General features: G+C 43.1%; 1 protein-coding gene across 10 annotated transcripts in view; it reads left to right on the top strand.

Annotated features, from left to right (window-relative positions):
- Positions 1-20,024, top strand: part of XYLB (xylulokinase) — a 331,699-nt gene that overhangs the window by 71,823 nt on the left and 239,852 nt on the right. For 9 of the 10 annotated variants that reach the window (XR_012233408.1, XM_073581548.1, XM_073581550.1 and 6 more), the window contains 3 exons: positions 10,613-10,707; positions 14,468-14,585; positions 17,608-17,690. Coding sequence is in view for 9 of the 10 variants with exons in the window: in XM_073581548.1 (XP_073437649.1) it covers positions 14,538-14,585; positions 17,608-17,690 (131 nt within the window). In the remaining variant the exon portion in view is untranslated. Of the gene's footprint in view, positions 1-9,907; positions 10,072-10,612; positions 10,708-14,467; positions 14,586-17,607; positions 17,691-20,024 lie in introns of all 10 variants that reach the window. The other variant, XM_073581549.1, reaches the window with a different exon arrangement.

Here is a 20,024-nt window from a genome sequence, read left to right as displayed (position 1 = left end):
CCAACTGCTGTGAAATGGTGAAAAACAAATTACGGTAAATTCCGCCATTTGGCTTTTTGCAGTGTTAGTAAAAATGTCCTCAGAAATCTGGTTTGTGTCGCCATTTTCTGAGACCCATAATATTTTAGTTTTTGCTTGGATGGAGCTGCGTGAGCACTTGTGCTTTTATTGATGCCATTTTGGGGTAGGTGCAATGTTTTGATCACTTCTTGAATATTTTTCTGTGTTGTATCTGGCAAAAAGTTAACATTTTTTACTCTTTGATTGAAATGTTATGGACGCTGCAATAGCGTTTTTTATTGTTTACATGTCTTTATTTTGACCTGGGCAAAAAGGGGAAGCGATTCAAATTTTTATATTGAGGCTATGTGCACACGTAGCAGAAAATTTCTGCTTAAAAAACGGACTCCCTTCCCAGAAACCGCGCGGTTTTTATGCGTTTTTTTCCGCGCGGTTCCAGACCCATAAAAATAGCCAGAAATGTGGAAAAATCCGCAAAATTAATGAGCATGCTGCGTTTTTTACCGCGAAGCGGTTTTTTTGCGGTAAAAAAAGCATCAATATGCACAAAAATTTAAAAATGCATAGAAATGAATGGGAAGCTTATTTTTAGCGTTTTTATAGCGGATTTTTTGGCAAATCCGCTAAAAAAAACGCTGTGTGCACACAGCCTTAGGGTTTTTTAAAAGTTTTTAATAACTTTTTTTTGTTACAACTTACTGATTTGATGGCTTGTACTATATACAGCAATACTAAAGTATAGTATTGCTGTATATAGTAAAAATAATGGTCTTATATATTTGTCAAAGAGCGTTAAGGGGTTAAAGATTTGGAATATTTTCTTTTCATATCACAATCTTTATTTAAAAACATAATCTTTTAATTTTCACACTGGTCACCGGGGCTTTGTTAGATTCCTATACCTGTGCCTTCTGGAAGAGTTTACAGTAGTTTCCTTATCACAGACAGAATTACAGCGACAGGTAATAACTCTATACAAAGCTGATAACACAGGATCCACTGTTCACAGTAGGTGACATCACAGCTCACCTTCTCCCCCTCCCTTCACAATGACATTTGCACACTCTCATTAAATGCTTCAAAACCAGAACAAAACCAGAGATTGGGTTAGAGTGGACAATGTTTATTGCTACTAATGTACAGTTAGGTCCATATATATTTGGACAGAGACAACATTTTTCTAATTTTGGTTCTAGACATTACCACAATGAATTTTAAACAAAACAATTCAGATGCAGTTGAAGTTCAGACTTTCAGCTTTCATTTGAGGGTATCCATATTAAATTGGATGAAGGGTTTAGGAATTTCAGCTCCTTAACATGTGCCACCCTGTTTTTAAAGGGACCAAAAGTAATTGGACAGATTAAATAATTGTAAATAAAATGTTCATTTCTATTACTTGGTTGAAAACCCTTTGTTGGCAATGACTACCTGAAGTCTTGAACTCATGGCCATCACCAGACACTGTGTTTCCTCCTTTTGATGCTCTGCCAGGCCTTCACTGCGGTAGTTTTCAGTTGCTGTTTGTTTGTGGGCCTTTCTGTCTGAAGTTTAGTCTCTAACAAGTGAAATGCATGCTCACTTCTTTGCTTTAATAAACTCCTGGGTTGCTTTGGCTTTATGTTTTGGGTCATTGTCCATCTGTAGTATGAAACGACGACCAATCAGTTTGGCTGCATTTGGCTGGAGCACACAGTATGGCTCTGAATACCTCAGAATTCATTCGGCTGCTTCTGTCCTGTGTCACATCATCAATAAACACTAGTGACCCAGTGCCACTGCCAGCCATGCATGCCCAAGCCAGAACACTGCCTCCGCCGTGTTTTACAGATGTGGTATGCTTTGGATCATGAGCTGTACCTCGCCTTCACTATACTGTTCTCTTTCCATCATTCTTGTAGAGGTTGATCTTGGTTTCATCTGTCCAAAGAATGTTCTTCCAGAACTGTGCTGGATTTTTTAGATGTTTTTTAGCAAAGTCCAGTCTAGCCTTTTTATTCTTGATACTTATGAGTGGCTTGCACCGTGCAGTGAACCCTCTGTATTTACTTTCATGCAGTCTTCTCTTTATAGTAGATTTGGATATTGATACGCCTACCTCCTGGAGAGTGTTGTTCACTTGGTTGGCTGTTGTGAAGGGGTTTCTCTTCACCATGGAGATTATTCTGCGATCATCCACCACTGTTGTCTTCCGTGGGCGCCCAGGTCTTTTTGCATTGATGAGTTCACCAGTGCTTTCTTTCTTCCTCAGGATGTACCAAACTGTAGATTTTGCCACTCCTATTGTTGTAGCAATTTCTCGGATGGGTTTTTTCTGTTTTTGCAGCTTAAGGATGGCTTGTTTCACCTGCATGGAGAGCTCCTTTGACCGCATGTTTCCTTCACAGCAAAACCTTCCAAATGCAAGCACCAGTCCTCAAATCAACTCCAGGCCTTTTATCTGCTTAATTAAGAATGACAAAACGAAGGGATTGCCCACACCTGTCCATGAAATAGCCTTGGAGTCAATTGTCCAATTACTTTTGGTCCCTTTAAAAACAGGGTGGCACATGTTAAGGAGCTGAAACTCCTAAACCCTTCATCCAATGTTAATATGGATACCCTCAAATGAAAGCTGAAAGTCTGAGCTTCAACTGCATCTGAATTGTTTTGTTTAAAATTAATTGTGGTAATGTCTAGAGCCAAAATTAGAAAAATGTTGTCTCTGTCCAAATATATATGGACCTAACTGTACATTTGAATATCCTGAAACAGGAAGTTAGCTTATAAAAAAAAAAAATAGCCCTAGTGGTTGGTGTGAAAACTGCAAGATTTCTATGTTTTGTTTTTTTATTTAGATATTGGAAAAAAAAAAATGACAGCATTTTTTAAACAATATATTTAACACAAACTTTTTCTAAAGATAGCTTCCCTTTAAACCCCTAGCAACTATTATGCACGTCATGGGCAGGTGTCAGTTCCGGCATCGTGACGTGCTATACATGTCATGTAATTGAACAGTCACTGTGACACCTCAGTGCCAACAGCGGTCACTGACAGCTAACTGGCACAGCTACGAAATCCCTGCTCTCTGATTGCTGTGATTGGTCAGTCAATCTGATTAACCGATCACAGCACTTCCCTGTATGATCACTGCCAGGAGCTCGGCTCAGCCAAGCTACTACGGTAACAGACAGTACTGAGGCACCGGCCATGGCTGATTAATCCACCAGATGCCACGATTGCGGCATTTAAAAATTTGTGAGAGGGCTCCCACTCTCACCCCCATCAGCAGCCCTGTGGCGAAGTCACTGGCAGTTGAAGGTGGATGTGGCACCTGGAGGTCAAACAATGACCTCCTGATGTGCCAGGTATGGAGCCTGTGACTCAGCTATAGGCAAGGTGTAATATTCTAGGTCTCATGCATTGCAGTGCTGATGCTTTGCAATGCATGAGGACAGTTATCAGACAAATAAAAGTTAAAGTCCCAAAGAGGGACTAAATAAAATAGATAAGAAGATTGAAAAAAAATTAAATATGAATAAAAAGAAACATGCACAGTAATGGACTATAAAAAAATACACCAATAAATACATATATTTACCTAAAAACAAAAAGGTGTACTTATTCGGTACTAGCTGAAGAGCCCAGCATTGTCTGGGCATAGTAACTAACTGCGGTTAGCTATAACAAATTATAATGAAAATTGTGTGTGTGTGTGTGTGTGTGTAAATCTGAGTGTATAGCCCCACCCACTCCGCATAGCCACTTTCACTATAATATCCCACATCATCCCATCAGCCAGAGCTACCGGACTACTGCCCCTAATATCCCACATCGTCCCGTCAGCCAGAGCCACCTAGTATCCCACATCATCCCGTCAGCCAGAGCCACCGGACTAGTACCCCTAATATCCCACATCATCCCGTCAGCCTGGGGTCAGAACCAGAGCGCTGAGTGGAATTGCCCTAACTTCCATATCAATGATCCCTTTAAGGGACACTGGGGTCAGAACCAGAGAGCTGAGTGGAACGGTCCTAACTTCCCTATCAGGAATTAAGAGAGGCCTGGGGTCAAAACCAAAGCGCTGGATGGATTTACCCTGACTTCCATACCAATGATCCCTTTAATAGAAGCCTGGGGTCAGAACCACAGAGCTGAGGGTTTGCCCTAACTTCCATACCGGGGATCCCTTTAAGAGGAAAGATGTGCCTATGGGACGGAGGATGTGTGATGGGTATATGGGCAGGGAGGGGGGGATTAATTTCTGTTATGTGCGCTCTGCTCCTTTCTGGGGGGGCAGACAATGGCTGGGAGCTTATGTTCCCGGGGATGCTAGATTTCTCCTTCCTGGTCAGTGTCTGCAGAAGTGCTATCTGGAGTGGGAAAACTGTTGCTCATAGCAACCAATCACAGCTCAGCTTCTTTTAAACAGCTCTGGTGAAATTAAAGATGCTTCATTATTGGTTGGTGATACACACATACATTCAGTTTTATATACTGTATATAGATTAACACTTTCAGAAAGACCTGATCTATAAAACTGTCACACTATTTAACCCCTACTATAAACACTAAAAAATAAAAAACATGACAAAAAACAATGGTTCATCAAACCGTTGGAAAAAAGTGGAATATAAAGGGACCAAAAAGAAAAATGTAAATTAAAATGATATAGCTGAAAGCGTCATCTTGTCCCTCAAAAAAACATGCCGCCATACAGCTCCGTCCGCTGATAGGTAAAAAAGCTATAGCCCTCAAAATACAGCAAAAACAATATTTTTTTCTATAAAATAGTTTTTATGGTGTGTAGAAACGGCAAAAAGCAAAAAAAAAAATATAGAAATGTGGTCGCTGTAATCTTACTGACCCAAAGAATAACGTTGTCTTATCACTTTCACCACATGATGTATGGCATAACACCCCTCTTCCAAAATAAAACATCCTCTGAGTTGCTGTTTTTGGTTCCTTCTACCTCACACAGATTGGAATAGAAAATATTATGTGCCCAAAAATGGTACCAACTCTAACTGATCTGGTATCACTGTAATCACACCGACCCAAAGAATAAAGTCGTCTTATCACTTATACCGCATGAGGAACGGTGTAAAAACAAATAAAATCAGTTCTTCACCTGCTGTTGATTTGTTCATTCTGCCTTCCAAAGATCGCATTAAGGCTCAGCTCACAGTTATCCTGCACTGAGCGCTTACAAAGAGGTTTCCGTGGAAATCTCTGAAATATGTGATTTACATGGAACCTTTGGTGGAAGATTTCCTATAATGAGGCAGATGGGGATGCTGTCTGACCTGTGATTCGGCAGTGCCCATCTTTTTAGGTGTGCAACAAAGCGCAGGTGCGTTTTGTGCACCTTCTAAAAGTCTGATAGTACTTCTGCTGCCTCATTAGTGAATTAATCCCTCGGGATTTCATCCCAATCATGTATTTTGTAGATTTAGATGGAAACTCAAACAAGTTCCCACTCAGGTCCGCCAAATGTTAACAGAAATATAGGGGGCTTCCACATTACTGGTAGCACAAGGAGAAGAGTGATGTGGCTCCCACCAAATAAAATCCACAAGATCTGTGCCCCCAAATTCAAATGTTCCCTCCTCCTTAGCCCCACAGTGTGCCTAAACTGCAGTTAGCATCCACATATTTGGCATTAATGTAGCGAGGAGAGCCCACTTAATTTACGGGGTGTGTCTTCAATGGCATATTTTTATTTATTTATTTATCATCACTGTCCCTTAATTCCCTATCACTATATCTTTAGAATGTGGGACAAAACTGGAGAACCCGGAGGAAACACACGCAAACACGGGGAGAACATACAAACTCCTTGCAGATGTTGTCCTTGGTGGGATTTGTACCCAGGACCCCAGCGCTAACTACTGAGCCACTGTGCTACCCATTTACATTTTCACTCTGCAATATCCATTGCTGCTTGTTTCTGAAAAGCACTCATGGAGTCAAAATCATTACTACACCCATTGATGAATTCCCGGAGAGGTGTAATTTCCAAATTGGGGTCAATTGTGGGAGGTTTCTGCTCTTCTGGCACTTAGAGGCACTGTATATGGAGTCCACAAAAAATTATCTGAAAATGTGTTCTCCAAGCACAGTATAGCACTATAATGCATCCCGTGTGAACAGAGGCCACAGTTTACAGAACCATTTGAGCCCAACTGCACCCTGAAGAAAATATAAACTGTAAACTGTGTCCTCTGTTCACACGGGATGCATTATAGTTGGCACTGGGCAGCCCCCCTATATGGTGTTACTAAGAGGCTGTGAACCATATGCTCTGCCTTCCCTGTGTGAACATTGCCACATAAGGATTATTTTTTTGCACTGTTGTGCCACACGGCCAATCCCTGATTGTAGGCTGGCTGTCTCATTAGGTATTATTGCACCTGTGCAGCTGCCATTTTTCTTGGGTCCGCTGCACCCTGATAGTGCAGTTGTATTGAGGCCTGTTTAGACAGATAAGCATCTCTGCCTGTTTCTGGTTTTTTAGTGTCTTACTCTGAACATGCCCCCTGATCAAGACCGGCTTGAAAATGACCGGTCTTGATTAAAGGGAATCTGTCACCCCATTTTTGGCCTATAAGCTGTAGCCACTGCCATCAGGGGCTTATCTACAGCATTCTCTAATGCTGTAGATAAGCCCCCGATGTAACCTGAAAGATAAGAAAAACGAGTTAGATTATACTCACCCGGGGTCCGGTCCGATGGGTGTCGCGGTCCGGTCCTGCACCTCCCATCTTCATACGATGCCGTCCTCCTTCTGCGGCTCCTGCGCAGGCGTACTATATCTGCTCTGTTGAAGGCAGAGCAGAGAACTGCAGTGCGCAGGTGCCGGGAAAGGTCAGAGAGGTCCGACGCCTGCGCACTGCAGTATTTTACTCTGCCCTCAACAGGGCAGATATAGTACGCCTGCACAGGAGCCGTGGCAGAAGTAAGAAGGAGGATGTCATCGCTAGAAGATGAGAGGCGCCGGACCGGACCGCGACACCCATCGGACCGGACCTCCCTCCCGGGTGTACATAATATAACTCGTTTTTCTTGTCTTTCAGGTTTCATCAGGGGCTTATCTACAGCATTACAGAATGCAGTAGATAAGCCCCTGATGGCGGTGGCTGCATCTCATAGGCCAAAAATGAGGTGACAGATTCCCTTTAATTGAGGGCCATTATTGTGTTTTATTCTTAAGTGTGGTATTGTATTTTGTGTTAAAACTAACGAGTATTTTATTTCTCCTTTTTATTCTAATAATTTTTAATTAATTTTTAACTTTTAGCAAAAACAAACAAAAATACACCCAGAAAAGAGAGCGAATATAGGGGGGGGGGGACAAATTTTAATGGGAAGGAAAAGAGGGGGCAATGTATGGGAAAAGAGGGAAAATAAAACTAACTATGCATAGTGCATTCCTTTCAAGCCTCTAGAATTTCGGAAGCTTACAGACCAGTATTCTTTATTATGGTACATTTAACTAAAGGTCACATGAAGCAAATAAACAGGTATTAACAGTTACTGTGTCCATGCCAGATTGGCTGCTCTCCTAAGCTACTTTTCCTATTGTTTTAATTGCCATGAAATGCTTCCTGAAGGCATATGACAAAAAAAACAGCCACCTGCGTCCCAGCAGACCCGGCACCATGTCCTTACTAAATGCCATAAAATCTAATGCTGCAGAGCAGGCTAAGGCTCTCCACCATGAGGTCCTCACTGTTCTATTGCTTATACCCTTTATGTACGGTAACGGGGAGGTTATTATTATGGAAGATTACAGATTGTATGAAGAATTTGCAGCAATACGGCATCATACTTAGAAGTAGTTTGCTGACGCGTTCCTAAGTACTGTTGCAGTTAGTTCTTGGGTAGCCTTTACTAACGTACTGCAATAACTCAAAAATAAAAAAATTTAATTCATAAGGCTTCTACGACTACATGAGACGCCTACAGGGAACCTGTCATTGGGTTTTCCTTATAAAGGCCACGGCCACCACTTTCTGCAGCCTTTTAATATATTCCTAGCAAGTCCACTATATCTCCCAGGCACCGTCCCACAGCTTATAAAAAATCACCGACGTTGTCTAATGCCAGTCATGGTGGAGGGGTGGTGTTACCAGGTAAAGAGGAGATGCCCATCAGACTGCTTAGTGCTCATTGGAAAGTCGATATGGACAACTTAAATGGAATCTGTCACCGTGTTTTTGCTAACTAATTATTTTATTTTATCCAATATCCGTGTGAAAATAAAAGAAACGTGTGTCTGTTTTCTACATTTTTTTATTATCTCAAAAGGACCACTGAAATACATTTAAAAATGTATTCTCCTGTTCATAACCATTTTTTAGTATATCAGGTACTTTTTTATTAAATTATTTATTTTTTAACTACCGGTATTTTTATTTTCCACTTATTTCCCTTATTGTGTACACGTAAGGTCATAAAAGCTTTGGGAGCCATGTTCCTATTTTAAATACTTTTTTTTTTTTTTTTTTTCCTGATTTCCCCTGTAATTGGGGCTAGTATGTTCACCCCAGTTACAGGGAAAAGGTAGCCTCCTAGTTGCTTGACAGAGCTCAAGGGGTTTCCTAGGACCCAGCACTGCAAAAAATGATTTTGCAATATGCTTCAGTGTTAATAAAAAAAAAAATTGTCCCCCAAAAGGTGGACCACCCTTTTATAACTTTTATTATCATAGTCACACTTTGTATACATGCCCATAGTGTTATCTCTTTAGTACAGTGTTTTTTTTTTATTCGGTTTATTCTTTCTGGACATCTTGGCTTAGGAAACTACAAACAAAAGAGCATTCAAATTCATACATGTCCTAATGGTTTCTTGTTCGCCTGTTATCCACATGTCAGTCATCTGGATCGACAGGTTATAATCAGTTGGTAAGGTTTATTTTCCTTCGCCTCTAAGCTGAGTTCCCACAGAACATATTTACTGCAGACCTTCTAAGGCAGAGGACCTACTTAATATCCATAGCGGTATTTAACACTCCGGATATCTTTGTGAAGGAGGTGGAGACCTACACATTTCATTCCTTACGTTGTAAGGGGTGACTTTTCCACTGACATCCGCAGCATCAATTTACATGCTATGTATCGTAAACCTGCAGCGCTTATGAATTGTAATAAAGTAGGTGAGAAAGCAGACAGGGTAGACACACACTGACTACAGTGAAGCTAGTCAGTCTCTCCACCACGCCATGAGTCTGAGTAGTCGAGGAGTCCAAGGTCACAAGCCAGGAGGGTACGTCACAAACAGAAGGAAGAAACAAATGTGTACCAGTACGATAGCAGATCAGAGCAGAAGGGGTTAAACAGACAGACAGATGGTCAGAATGAGGTCCAAAGTCAGGCAACAAAAGATCAACATACAGAACCCAAGGCACACAGAGAACAAACTACACTTAGCTGAATGTACATCTGGCAGAGGTCTGGGAGAAACAGCTCAGTTAAGTAGCCTGGCAATCACCTGGGATAATGAAAACTTGGAGACTGTTAGCACCTTCCAGTCTCAGATTGGATGGGCGAGCTGTCAATTAGCACACTGACAGCTCAGCACGCCCCTGCACCAGACTGGATGACTGAGCTGTCAATCAAAGTACCGACCGCTTCCGCATGCCCCTGTACCAGATTGGATGGCTGATCTGTCAGTAACTATATCCCAACTTCAAAAACTGACCGTCACATCCAAGTTACTAACTCATATACATTCAAGAAAAAAAGGAAGCACACTGTAGCGCCAAACCATGCAAACATGAAAAATTAATAATGAATTGCATCACTGCATTAGAAATATGAAATATTGAGAAAGTTTAGCACATAAAATGGCCAAGTTATATGTACCTGGAAGCCACGTTAAGGCATTTCTCGTTTTCCAGGTCCCTATTCTATGCCAATCCTCACTAAGACTGTAGTCTCCATCTGAATGGGAGCCTATGAAAAATCCTCTGTTAGGACTGAAGTCTATATCTCTGTGGAGGGGAAATGGCCCTGGTTTGATTAAAAACGCCTGCAGCTAACAGGTGGAGTGCTCAGTCAGAAGGTAAATGAATACAAATTTTAAAAACTGCCCGTCACATCCAAGCATAAGCATAGTGTGAACAGGTGCTTAACCTAGAGTCACCAACTCATATACATTCAAGCAAAAAAGGACGCACACTGTAGCGCCAAACCATGCAAACATGAAAAATGAATAATGAATTGCATTACTGCAATAGAAATATGAAAAATTGAGAAAGTTTAGCGCATAAAATGGCCAAGTTATATGTACCTGGAAGCCACGTTAAGGCATTTCTCGTTTTCCAGGTCCCTATTCTATGCCAATCCTCACTAAGACTGTAGTCTCCATCTGAATGGGAACCTATGAAAAATACTCTGTGGCTTCCAGGTACACATAACTTGGCCATAATTGTTGTTTGTTTCATAAATGTGAAGCTCATGTGTGAGACGTTACAGGTGGTCTATACACGTGTGACACGTTACAGGTGGTCTATACACGTGTGAGACGTTACAGGTGGTCTATAAATTGTCTGTTTTAATGCAGTTTGTCACAATATATTAAAACAGTTTTTTTGCCTTCACAGTTCTTCATCGCTCTTCACTGACCGTGTGCCAGAAAGTAAACCGATACATCAGGGGAACCATATGAGGTCAGGGGGTCTGCGCTGGGAAAGTATAGGTAAGGATTCAAAATTCAATTACTCGGGTCAGGGACCGATTCTCACTTATTCAATAAGGAGCAAGCAACCTACGCTGATAATCCATAGCGCCAAATACTGTGTATTAAACGAAGCAGCGCAGGTGTTTTTTATGTGATATGACAGCAGCATGATGTAGAGACGGAGACCTTGATTCCCGCAATATGTCATTTAGTTTACTGGGTGCAGAAGTTGTGATAGAATCACAGTTTTCTCTACTGCACATTTAGGCCTCTATAACCCCCTATGCACATGACTGAGTGGCATTTTTCTGTGTACTCTGCGTGGCTGGACCAGGAAGCACGTGGGCAGCCAATAAGTGACACATTGTTGAAATCAGGCTCTCTGTCCCTACATCATGCTACTGTCAGAATAAATGGCAAAAAACTACCAACAGATTCCTTTTAACGCTTCATAATCAAAAGGTCATTATAAAGGTCAGTGAGTGCAGGGCGCTCACAGTGCAGGCAGGAACCTTTAGAACTTTGCAGTTTGCTGCAAAGGAGCCACAGACCAGCACTATACATAGAGGGGAGGTAGAGAGTGAAATATCCCACACTACATGTGGAGGATAAATACACAGTGACAGACTCCACATGGAAGTCAGAGAGTGACAGACACCACACTACAGATAGAGGACTGGTACTGAGTGACGGTTGCTGCAGTAAACATGGAGGGCAAGTAGAGACTGACAGACCCCTCATTACACATGTAGGGCAAGTAAAGAGTGACAGACTCCACACAACACCTGGAGGACAGGTAAAGAGTGACGGACTCCACACAACACATGGAGGACAGGTAAAGAGTGACGGACTCCACACAACACCTGGAGGACAGGTAAAGAGTGACGGACTCCACACAACACCTGGAGGACAGGTAAAGAGTGACGGACTCCACACAACACCTGGAGGACAGGTAAAGAGTGACGGACTCCACACAACACATGGAGGACAGGTAAAGAGTGACGGACTCCACACAACACATGGAGGACAGGTAAAGAGTGACGGACTCCACACAACACATGGAGGACAGGTAAAAAGTGACGGACTCCACACAACACATGGAGGACAGGTAAAAAGTGACAGACTTCACACAACACATGGAGGACAGGTAAAAAGTGACAGACTTCACACAACACCTGGAGGACAGGTAAAGAGCGACGGACTCCACACAACACCTGGAGGACAGGTAAAGAGCGACGGACTCCACACAACACCTGGAGGACAGGTAAAGAGCGACAGACTCCACACAACACCTGGAGGACAGGTAAAGAGCGACAGACTCCACACAACACCTGGAGGACAGGTAAAGAGTGACGGACTCCACACAACACATGGAGGACAGGTAAAGAGCGACGGACTCCACACAACACCTGGAGGACAGGTAAAGAGCGACGGACTCCACACAACACCTGGAGGACAGGTAAAGAGTGACGGACTCCACACAACACATGGAGGACAGGTAAAGAGCGACTGACTCCACACAACACCTGGAGGACAGGTAAAGAGCGACGGACTCCACACAACACCTGGAGGACAGGTAAAGAGTGACGGACTCCACACAACACCTGGAGGACAGGTAAAGAGTGACGGACTCCACACAACACCTGGAGGACAGGTAAAGAGTGACGGACTCCACACAACACCGGGAGGACAGGTAAAGAGTGACGGACTCCACACAACACATGGAGGACAGGTAAAGAGTGACGGACTCCACACAACACATGGAGGACAGGTAAAGAGCGACTGACTCCACACAACACCTGGAGGACAGGTAAAGAGCGACTGACTTCACACAACACCTGGAGGACAGGTAAAGAGTGACGGACTCCACACAACACCTGGAGGACAGGTAAAGAGTGACGGACTCCACACAACACATGGAGGACAGGTAAAGAGTGACGGACTCCACACAACACCGGGAGGACAGGTAAAGAGTGACGGAGTCCACACAGCACATGGAGGACAGGTAAAGAGCGACTGACTCCACACAACACCGGGAGGACAGGTAAAGAGTGACGGACTCCACACAACACATGGAGGACAGGTAAAGAGTGACGGACTCCACACAGCACATGGAGGACAGGTAAAAAGTGACGGACTCCACACAGCACATGGAGGACAGGTAAAGAGTGACGGACTCCACATAACACATGGAGGATAGGTGATGAGCGACAGACTCCACACAGCATTTGGGAGGACAGGTAAAGAGTGACGGACTTCACACAACACCTGGAGGACAGGTAAAGAGTGACGGACTCCACCGAATAATTTTAGGTCAGGTAAAGAGCAACAGACACATGGTATTCCAAGCGTGATTGGGCAGTCACATGACTGCATAATGCAATTTGTATACTTGCAGTCACAAGCAAAATAGAAGAAGATTGAGAGACCTGCTGAGTATAGTCGGCATGTGACTGCAAGAATGCAAATTGTATAATGTACACAGTTTTTTTTTTTTTAAGGAACTTGGCAGAGAGATTATTCCAAACATGTTGGAAAACTAACCAAAGATCTTCTGTTGATGTCACTTGTGCAGATCCTCCAGTCTCTTCATGTATTCCCAGACAGACTTGATGTCGTTTATTGATTCCACAGAACCCTGATCTCATCACTTCCGGAACTCATTGTTCTTTGCTCTGAAGATAGTTCTTAATGACATTGGTTGTGTGTTTGGCATTGTTGTCCTGCTGTAGAATAAATATGGAGCTAATTATGCGCCCCCCTGATGGTATTGCATGATGGATATGTATCAACCTGGATTTCTCAGTATTGAGGACAACAAGAAATGGGCAACGTTGATGACTGTAGACGCAGTGGTCGGCCAAGGAAACTTAGTACAGCAGATGAAAAACACATCACGTATACTCTTCTTCAAAATCAGAAGATGACAAGAGGTGACGTAAGTAACGTAAGGAAGTTGTCAGATTTGTCTCCAAATTTATTCTGCAGCTGGACAACAGCCCCAAACATTCAGACATTGTCTTAAAGAGATATTGGATAGCCCTGAAAGCGTGGCTGCTGTGAGGACATCATAGCGGTGATAGAGGTGGTCTGGCGCGGCTTCAGTCTCCTTCAAGGACATATTAGGGGCAGTGGTAAGCACGACTGGCATATTGACTGACAGCTGCCTCTGCAGGGCATCATTCCAGAGGTGGCTGTCAGTCAGTGCCGGGGCGTGCTTAATATGTACTGAGCGGTGACAGAAGCTGCACCGACCGCGCCTCAATAACTGAAAGCAGGAGGAATAAAGTTAGTTTTTTCCCGGTAGTCGCACTTTCAGTACAGCGGCCGCACAGCTTTGGAGCGCTTTTAACCTGCAGAGTAACCCTTTATCTGTAGATTACTAATGTGTAAGGGTGAACTAGGAGTCCTGGAAGTGATGATGTGGCCTCCACAGAGCCCTGATCTCAACATCATCGAGTCTGTCTGGGATTACATGTAGCACAGAGGAATTTATCATCTTGCACCCCTCCACTGCACCTAGTTTCCCTCCCTCAGGAGCAGTATGTCCATGAGTAGCTATGGTGAACCTGGAGCGTGCTCCGGGCACCGGTGCTATCCTCCATTATTGCATTACACTGACATGTGAGCAGGAGGAAGGAAGCTCTGCGCAGGAAAGGAGGGCTCATGGCTGCCGGCAGACCCTGCTGCTGCCTGGGTGTCACTTCAGAATGAAGCATTTATGTCATCCTTTAACTTAAACTGGAGCACAACTGGTTAATGATTTACTGTATTGTAGTGACCCCAGAGTACAGGACGGGGGGAACGCACAGAGGAATCTGCCTGCTCTGCTGCAAGGATCCTGTCCCATGGACTCTGCTGCACATTACCTGGGGTTTGACTTCAGCACTCAGCAGGTAATAGGCCTCTTCAGTGTTATATCATGTGAGCCAGACCTTGGCCCCATGCATTGGGGACTGCACATACATATACTGAGTTGTCACAGTGCACTGACAACCGTACACATTCAACTCTGCTGCATCTGTTATCTGCATACCCCGCATAACATGACACTTCTGTAGATCGTGCGGCATTAGGGAAAACTGCCGCTCCAGAGTGTTTTTTTCAATACTTTTTACACCTCCTACAACTGCAGTGTGAATGTTATGGCCTCATTCATACTTGCTTATAACTTTGATCCAGAATATCCTACCTAATACAGAACCATTCAGGTGGATCCCACCTGAAAAAGTGCTGAAAAAATACCAAAAAAACAATGATCATAATGCACAGCAATGTCAAAGCAACTTGTGCGCATGCTCCATCTTTCTTCACTTCTTTTTACAGCTTCAGTCTTGGAAAGCTGGGTAACGGCTAAAAGACGTGAGCTGTCCGTTCTTCAGACAGCTTTGGCTTGGAAGCCACCTCCATGGCTTATAGGTGGAATAGAAAAGTAAAAACGCCGGCATCAGAGCAGTGCTAAAAGACGTCCGGAAAAGAAATTTCAGGAAAAGACACAGAGGACAGTTTCCTGAAACGTCTTTTGTTTAAAAATGTTGCGAGTACGCAGGTGTCTAAAAGACTTGGTGTGCACATGCCCTAAGGATGCTGCCTTCCAGAAATGGTCAAATCACAGCTTTTATGATGAAGTAAGGACTGCGGTGTGTTGTGAGCACTTGTATAAAATGACATTGACTCCGTATTTTGCAGTTCCTCCACACAGGCTTAAAGGGAATCTGTCACCCCTTTTTTTCGACTATCAGCTGCCGGCATTGACATCAAGGGCTTATCTACAGCATTCTGTAATGCTGTAGATAAGCCCCCGATGTAACCTGAAAGATAAGAAAAACACGTTAGATTATACTCACCGGGGGCGGTCCGGTCCGATGGGTGTCGCGGTCCGGTCCGGCGCCTCCCATCTTCATACGATGCCGTCCTCTTCTTTCCTTCCTGTCGTGGCTCCGGCGCACTGCTCTGCCCTGTTGAGGGCAGAGCAGAGTCCTGCACTGCGCAGGCGCGGGGAGAGGACTGCAGTATTCTGCTCTGCCCTTTCAGGTTACATCGGGGTCTTATCTACAGTATTACAGAATGCTGTAGATAAGCCCCTGATGTCGGTGCCGGCAGCTAATAGTCGAAAAAAAGCGTGACAGATTCCCTTTAACGTGGACCCCAAAAAATTCTAATTAACAGAAAATTGGATAGTTGCTTGATTTCACAAGCACAATCCAATTCTGCTCAATGAAGATGGAAATAGCCCTTTAAGAGGAAGCTGTTGCGGGTTTTTAGCTGGTTTGGGGTCTGCAGCACAGCCTGAGAGCTCGCTCACACTGACATATGTTCTTTCATGCCAGAAAATCGGGCCAATTATGCTGCTGACACTCTGCTCAAACGCTGTCAAAGTTTGATCCCAGTGTCACCTGAGTGTGATCCGATTCTCTCGCATAAGAGAATCGTATCACTGGTGCGGAAAAGATGGAGAACCTAGTCTCTCCATCTTCTCCATTGTCTATGTGAGCGTACATCGGACTACACTTTTATTTTTTTTTTTTTTATTGAAACGTTTCAAATTTTACAAGGAAATAAAAAATAATTAGGCATTTTAGAGTTTTCACTATCATTTATATTTTGACAACCAATCTGGACTGCACTCTGATGACATCCGAGTGCAGTCCAATGTTTCACTCGCACCTATAGACTTGTATGGGTACACATGATCCAAATATCGGAGCCACTCGATTGTTTTCTCATTCCGATTCGACATGAGAAAATAAGAGCAGATTGGCACTGCCCCATAGAATAACATTGACCCGAGTGCTATCAGATAAACCATCAGATGGCACTTGGCAGTGTGAACAGCTACCTGAAGACCGTATTTCATGCTTCATTTACTTACCGCAATACATGGACCGGCCGCGGATCTCCTGAGCCGTAATGATAGCCTCATATCTGCTTATAAGCCTGCGTATTGGGTTAGGAGACCTCTGGCCTTTCTCTCCAAGGTGATCCATGTACGGACCATAACATATGCTCATCTGAAGGTGGCCTAAGCATGTTGGGATGGGGTATAAGGGTTAAATTCACTGCTCCCTTTACAAATACTGTTTACTGAATTGCTAGTACAAAAACAGAGTCCATCCACTTTCCCGGAACCTCCAGAGCGCCAGGAACTGCCAAAATGGGTTTAGAATGAATCAGCCAACCATGACGACTCTCCCTGTACTGATGAAGTAGGCGCTGCCCTTCTGCTATTCCTCCGACTGCATGCTACACCCGGCTGCCATATGCAGCATGCCAAAGGAAGCAAACCTGTTTGCTAGGTCTGATACTCTAACCTACAGTATGAGGTGGCATAATTTGTGTATACAGTAAATGGCTGGCTGTTATTTCCCCAGCATACATTATGTGCACTGTATGGTAGTATAATTTATACACACTGTATGGTGGCAATATTTATTCACTTTCATACCAAAGGCACTTACAGTTTCATCGAAGTGCGTGTGTTACGGTGCGTGCTCAACACATTCATACCCATGATATCACCCCTTGTCAAAATTCGGTGTACACCCCATGCCAATGTATCTGTCTTGGAAAAGGCCAACGTATGGTGTTACTGCAGTCAAACAGTTTATAAATTAGATTACATCCCCAACCTTTTAACTTTTGGATATGAGCCTCCAAAAAATAATATGCAAAAAAGAAATGCAAATGAATGCCAACTCTGTAGCCATTTTGATGGATGAATGTGGCAAATGTATTGTTCTCTCTATGCACCATGTTATTGTGTCTTACTTTGTTTTTTTTTTTGGCTATTTACTAATAGAAATGTAAACAAATCTGAATTGTTAAATGTAAATTATTCAGCGACAAGTCATAAAGAATAATAGATTTGAGGCCTTTTAATAAGCTTTTGTTTTATTATTTTTTTTTTTTATCTTACAGTTAAAGGTTATCGCAGTCAATGAACAACTGCTCGTCGTCTATGAGGACAATGTTCACTTTGATAAAGATCTTCCTCAATTTGGGTGAGCAAAGCTTCTTATTTGAAGATCAGGAAAACAAAGTCTAAAATATTATTGGATAAAACGTTTACAGATTAGTTAAGAGGTTGTCCTGGAATGTTACATCGATGGCCTATCCTTTTGGCTAGGTCATCAATGTCCGACCGGTGGCACACCCAGTTCAGCTATGCCCGGCGTCGGCAGTGTCCAGAACTGCTCACTTACAACAGAATAGTGACTGTGGCCAGGTGCTGCTTATCTGCCCCCTATTAATTTGAATAGGTCGCGGATGTACAGTACGCGGTCGCGGCCACTATACAGACGATGGAGCAACTCCATAACTGAGCGGTTCCCGACCCTGCCGACACCCGGAATAGCGGATCAGACATTGATGACCTTTTCTAAGGATAGGTCATCAATGCTAAAATCTGGGACAACCCCTTTAAGGAAATCTTGATATTGCACTGCCAAGGAAATATCAACGCACATGAATAAATTAGCAAAGTAAATCTCAAGGCAAATAATATCATAAGACCTGAGTCACGTGGACTGAGCTCCTCATAGTGGTGGGTGCGAGCAGACCGAGATTTATTACGCTGTAAAGAAAAGCCGGGAATGTGGAGTCTTTGTGCACTTTAGTAATGAATGCTGTCAAGTTTACTCCTGCCCTTTCCGTGATGACCATAGTCCAAAATGTATTTAAAGAAGTCTAATTTGTTGCTGCAAAGTCTGTGGCGGCAGTGGACTTTTGTATTCTGTAGCCTGGTCTGTGCAGTCCGTACGCATCATAGTTTCTCTATACGTTAAAGTAACTAAACTGTTTTTTTTTAAATTTAATTAGTGATCAGTCTGCAAAGTTATAAACCTTTGTAATTTTCTGCATTACCTTATCTTGCTTCCTTTTCTCTTCAACTTCCTGCTGAAAGTGCTGTTTACACTGCCTTGTTCACGCATTTACAGTAACTGTTTTGAACTGCAGATCTAACAAATATCCCTACTCCAGAGTGTGAGATTTTCTGCTGCCCTTGTCCATGGTCGGACACAAGTTACACACAGGGCTAGGGGGGTATTTCATAAATCTGTAGTTCAAACCATCTTGTCTAACTGCATGAACAAGGCAGTGGAAACAGCTCTTTGTGCAGTGAGTCTGAGGGAAAGGGACCCAGAATAAAATACAGAAGCTAATTGCAAGCAATAACTGATTACTTATTGAAAGAAAGAAAAAAAATGGTTTAGTTACTCTTTAAAGCGAGCCTGTCAGCAGGATTTTGGTAAGTAATCTACATGCTTTGTCAGGTTGATGATGTTACACTAATTAAAATGATATCTCTGGTGATGAAATCCGTCTAGTGGTTCTTGTGTAATAAGTGTTAGAAGTTTTCAGTTAATGATATGACCGTGCTCCGGTGCAAGACTGTAAGCAGATTTGAATCTTCCTGCTCTAAGCCAGAGAAACCAAGGAAAAACCTGCCCACAGGCCGCCCTGAAGCACAAACTTGTTCCTCATCATAGAGAGAGAGACTGTTTGAGCTTTGGGGCGGCCTGTGGACAGGTCTTTCCTTGGTTTCTCTGGCTTAGAGCAGGAAGACCCAACTCTGCTTACAGTCCTGCCCTGGAGCACGGTCATATCATTAACTGAAAACTTCTAATACTGATTACACAAGAACCACAAGACGGATTTCTTCACCCCAGGTATCATTTTAATCAATGTAACAGCGCCAACATGACAATGCCTGTAGATTACTTAGCAAACTCCTGCTGACAGGTTAGCTTTACCTGCTTCCAGCATTTGGCCATGCATGTACACTGAAAGTAGGACTCCAATGTGAATGATTGCAGACTGTCTAATTGGCTGTGAAAACAGACTATGAACACTGATCAGTGTAATCAAAAAAGTGATACCAGTTGTCAGACGTAATAATGGCATTCAATTACTCAGATTCCCAAGGCTTTCCTTTGCTAGCACCTACCAAGGCCACCTACACGATTGCATGCACATTTTAAATTTGGTGGAACACAGGTTTATATGAGACACCCCATCGAATGTCGTTAATGAGTGTACGTCCCTTATCTCAGATACTGGTCAAGAAAAAAATCATCAGACGGTGCAGTGATGTATCCAAGATCCCAGGCATTAGTCAGCAGAGAAAATGCAGCTATATACACCGGTTTAACTAATCAGCTAGTGTACCATAATCAAAGGCACCAAATCGTCACATTCATCAGTCTAACATTTATGAAAAACATGATACATGTCAGATACTTAGTCAAGCAGTCACTAAGGTGTATGTAAATGCTTAAAATATCAGTAGATCTGTCACTAGACGTTTGTTTGGAGCAGCTCATTGATTCTTAAAT

This window comes from Dendrobates tinctorius, unplaced genomic scaffold, assembly GCF_039654945.1.
Source record: "Dendrobates tinctorius isolate UK_male_01 unplaced genomic scaffold, ASM3965494v1 ptg000070l, whole genome shotgun sequence".
NCBI classification, from domain to species: Eukaryota; Metazoa; Chordata; class Amphibia; order Anura; family Dendrobatidae; genus Dendrobates; species Dendrobates tinctorius.
This window is presented reverse-complemented; position numbering and strand designations above follow the sequence as displayed.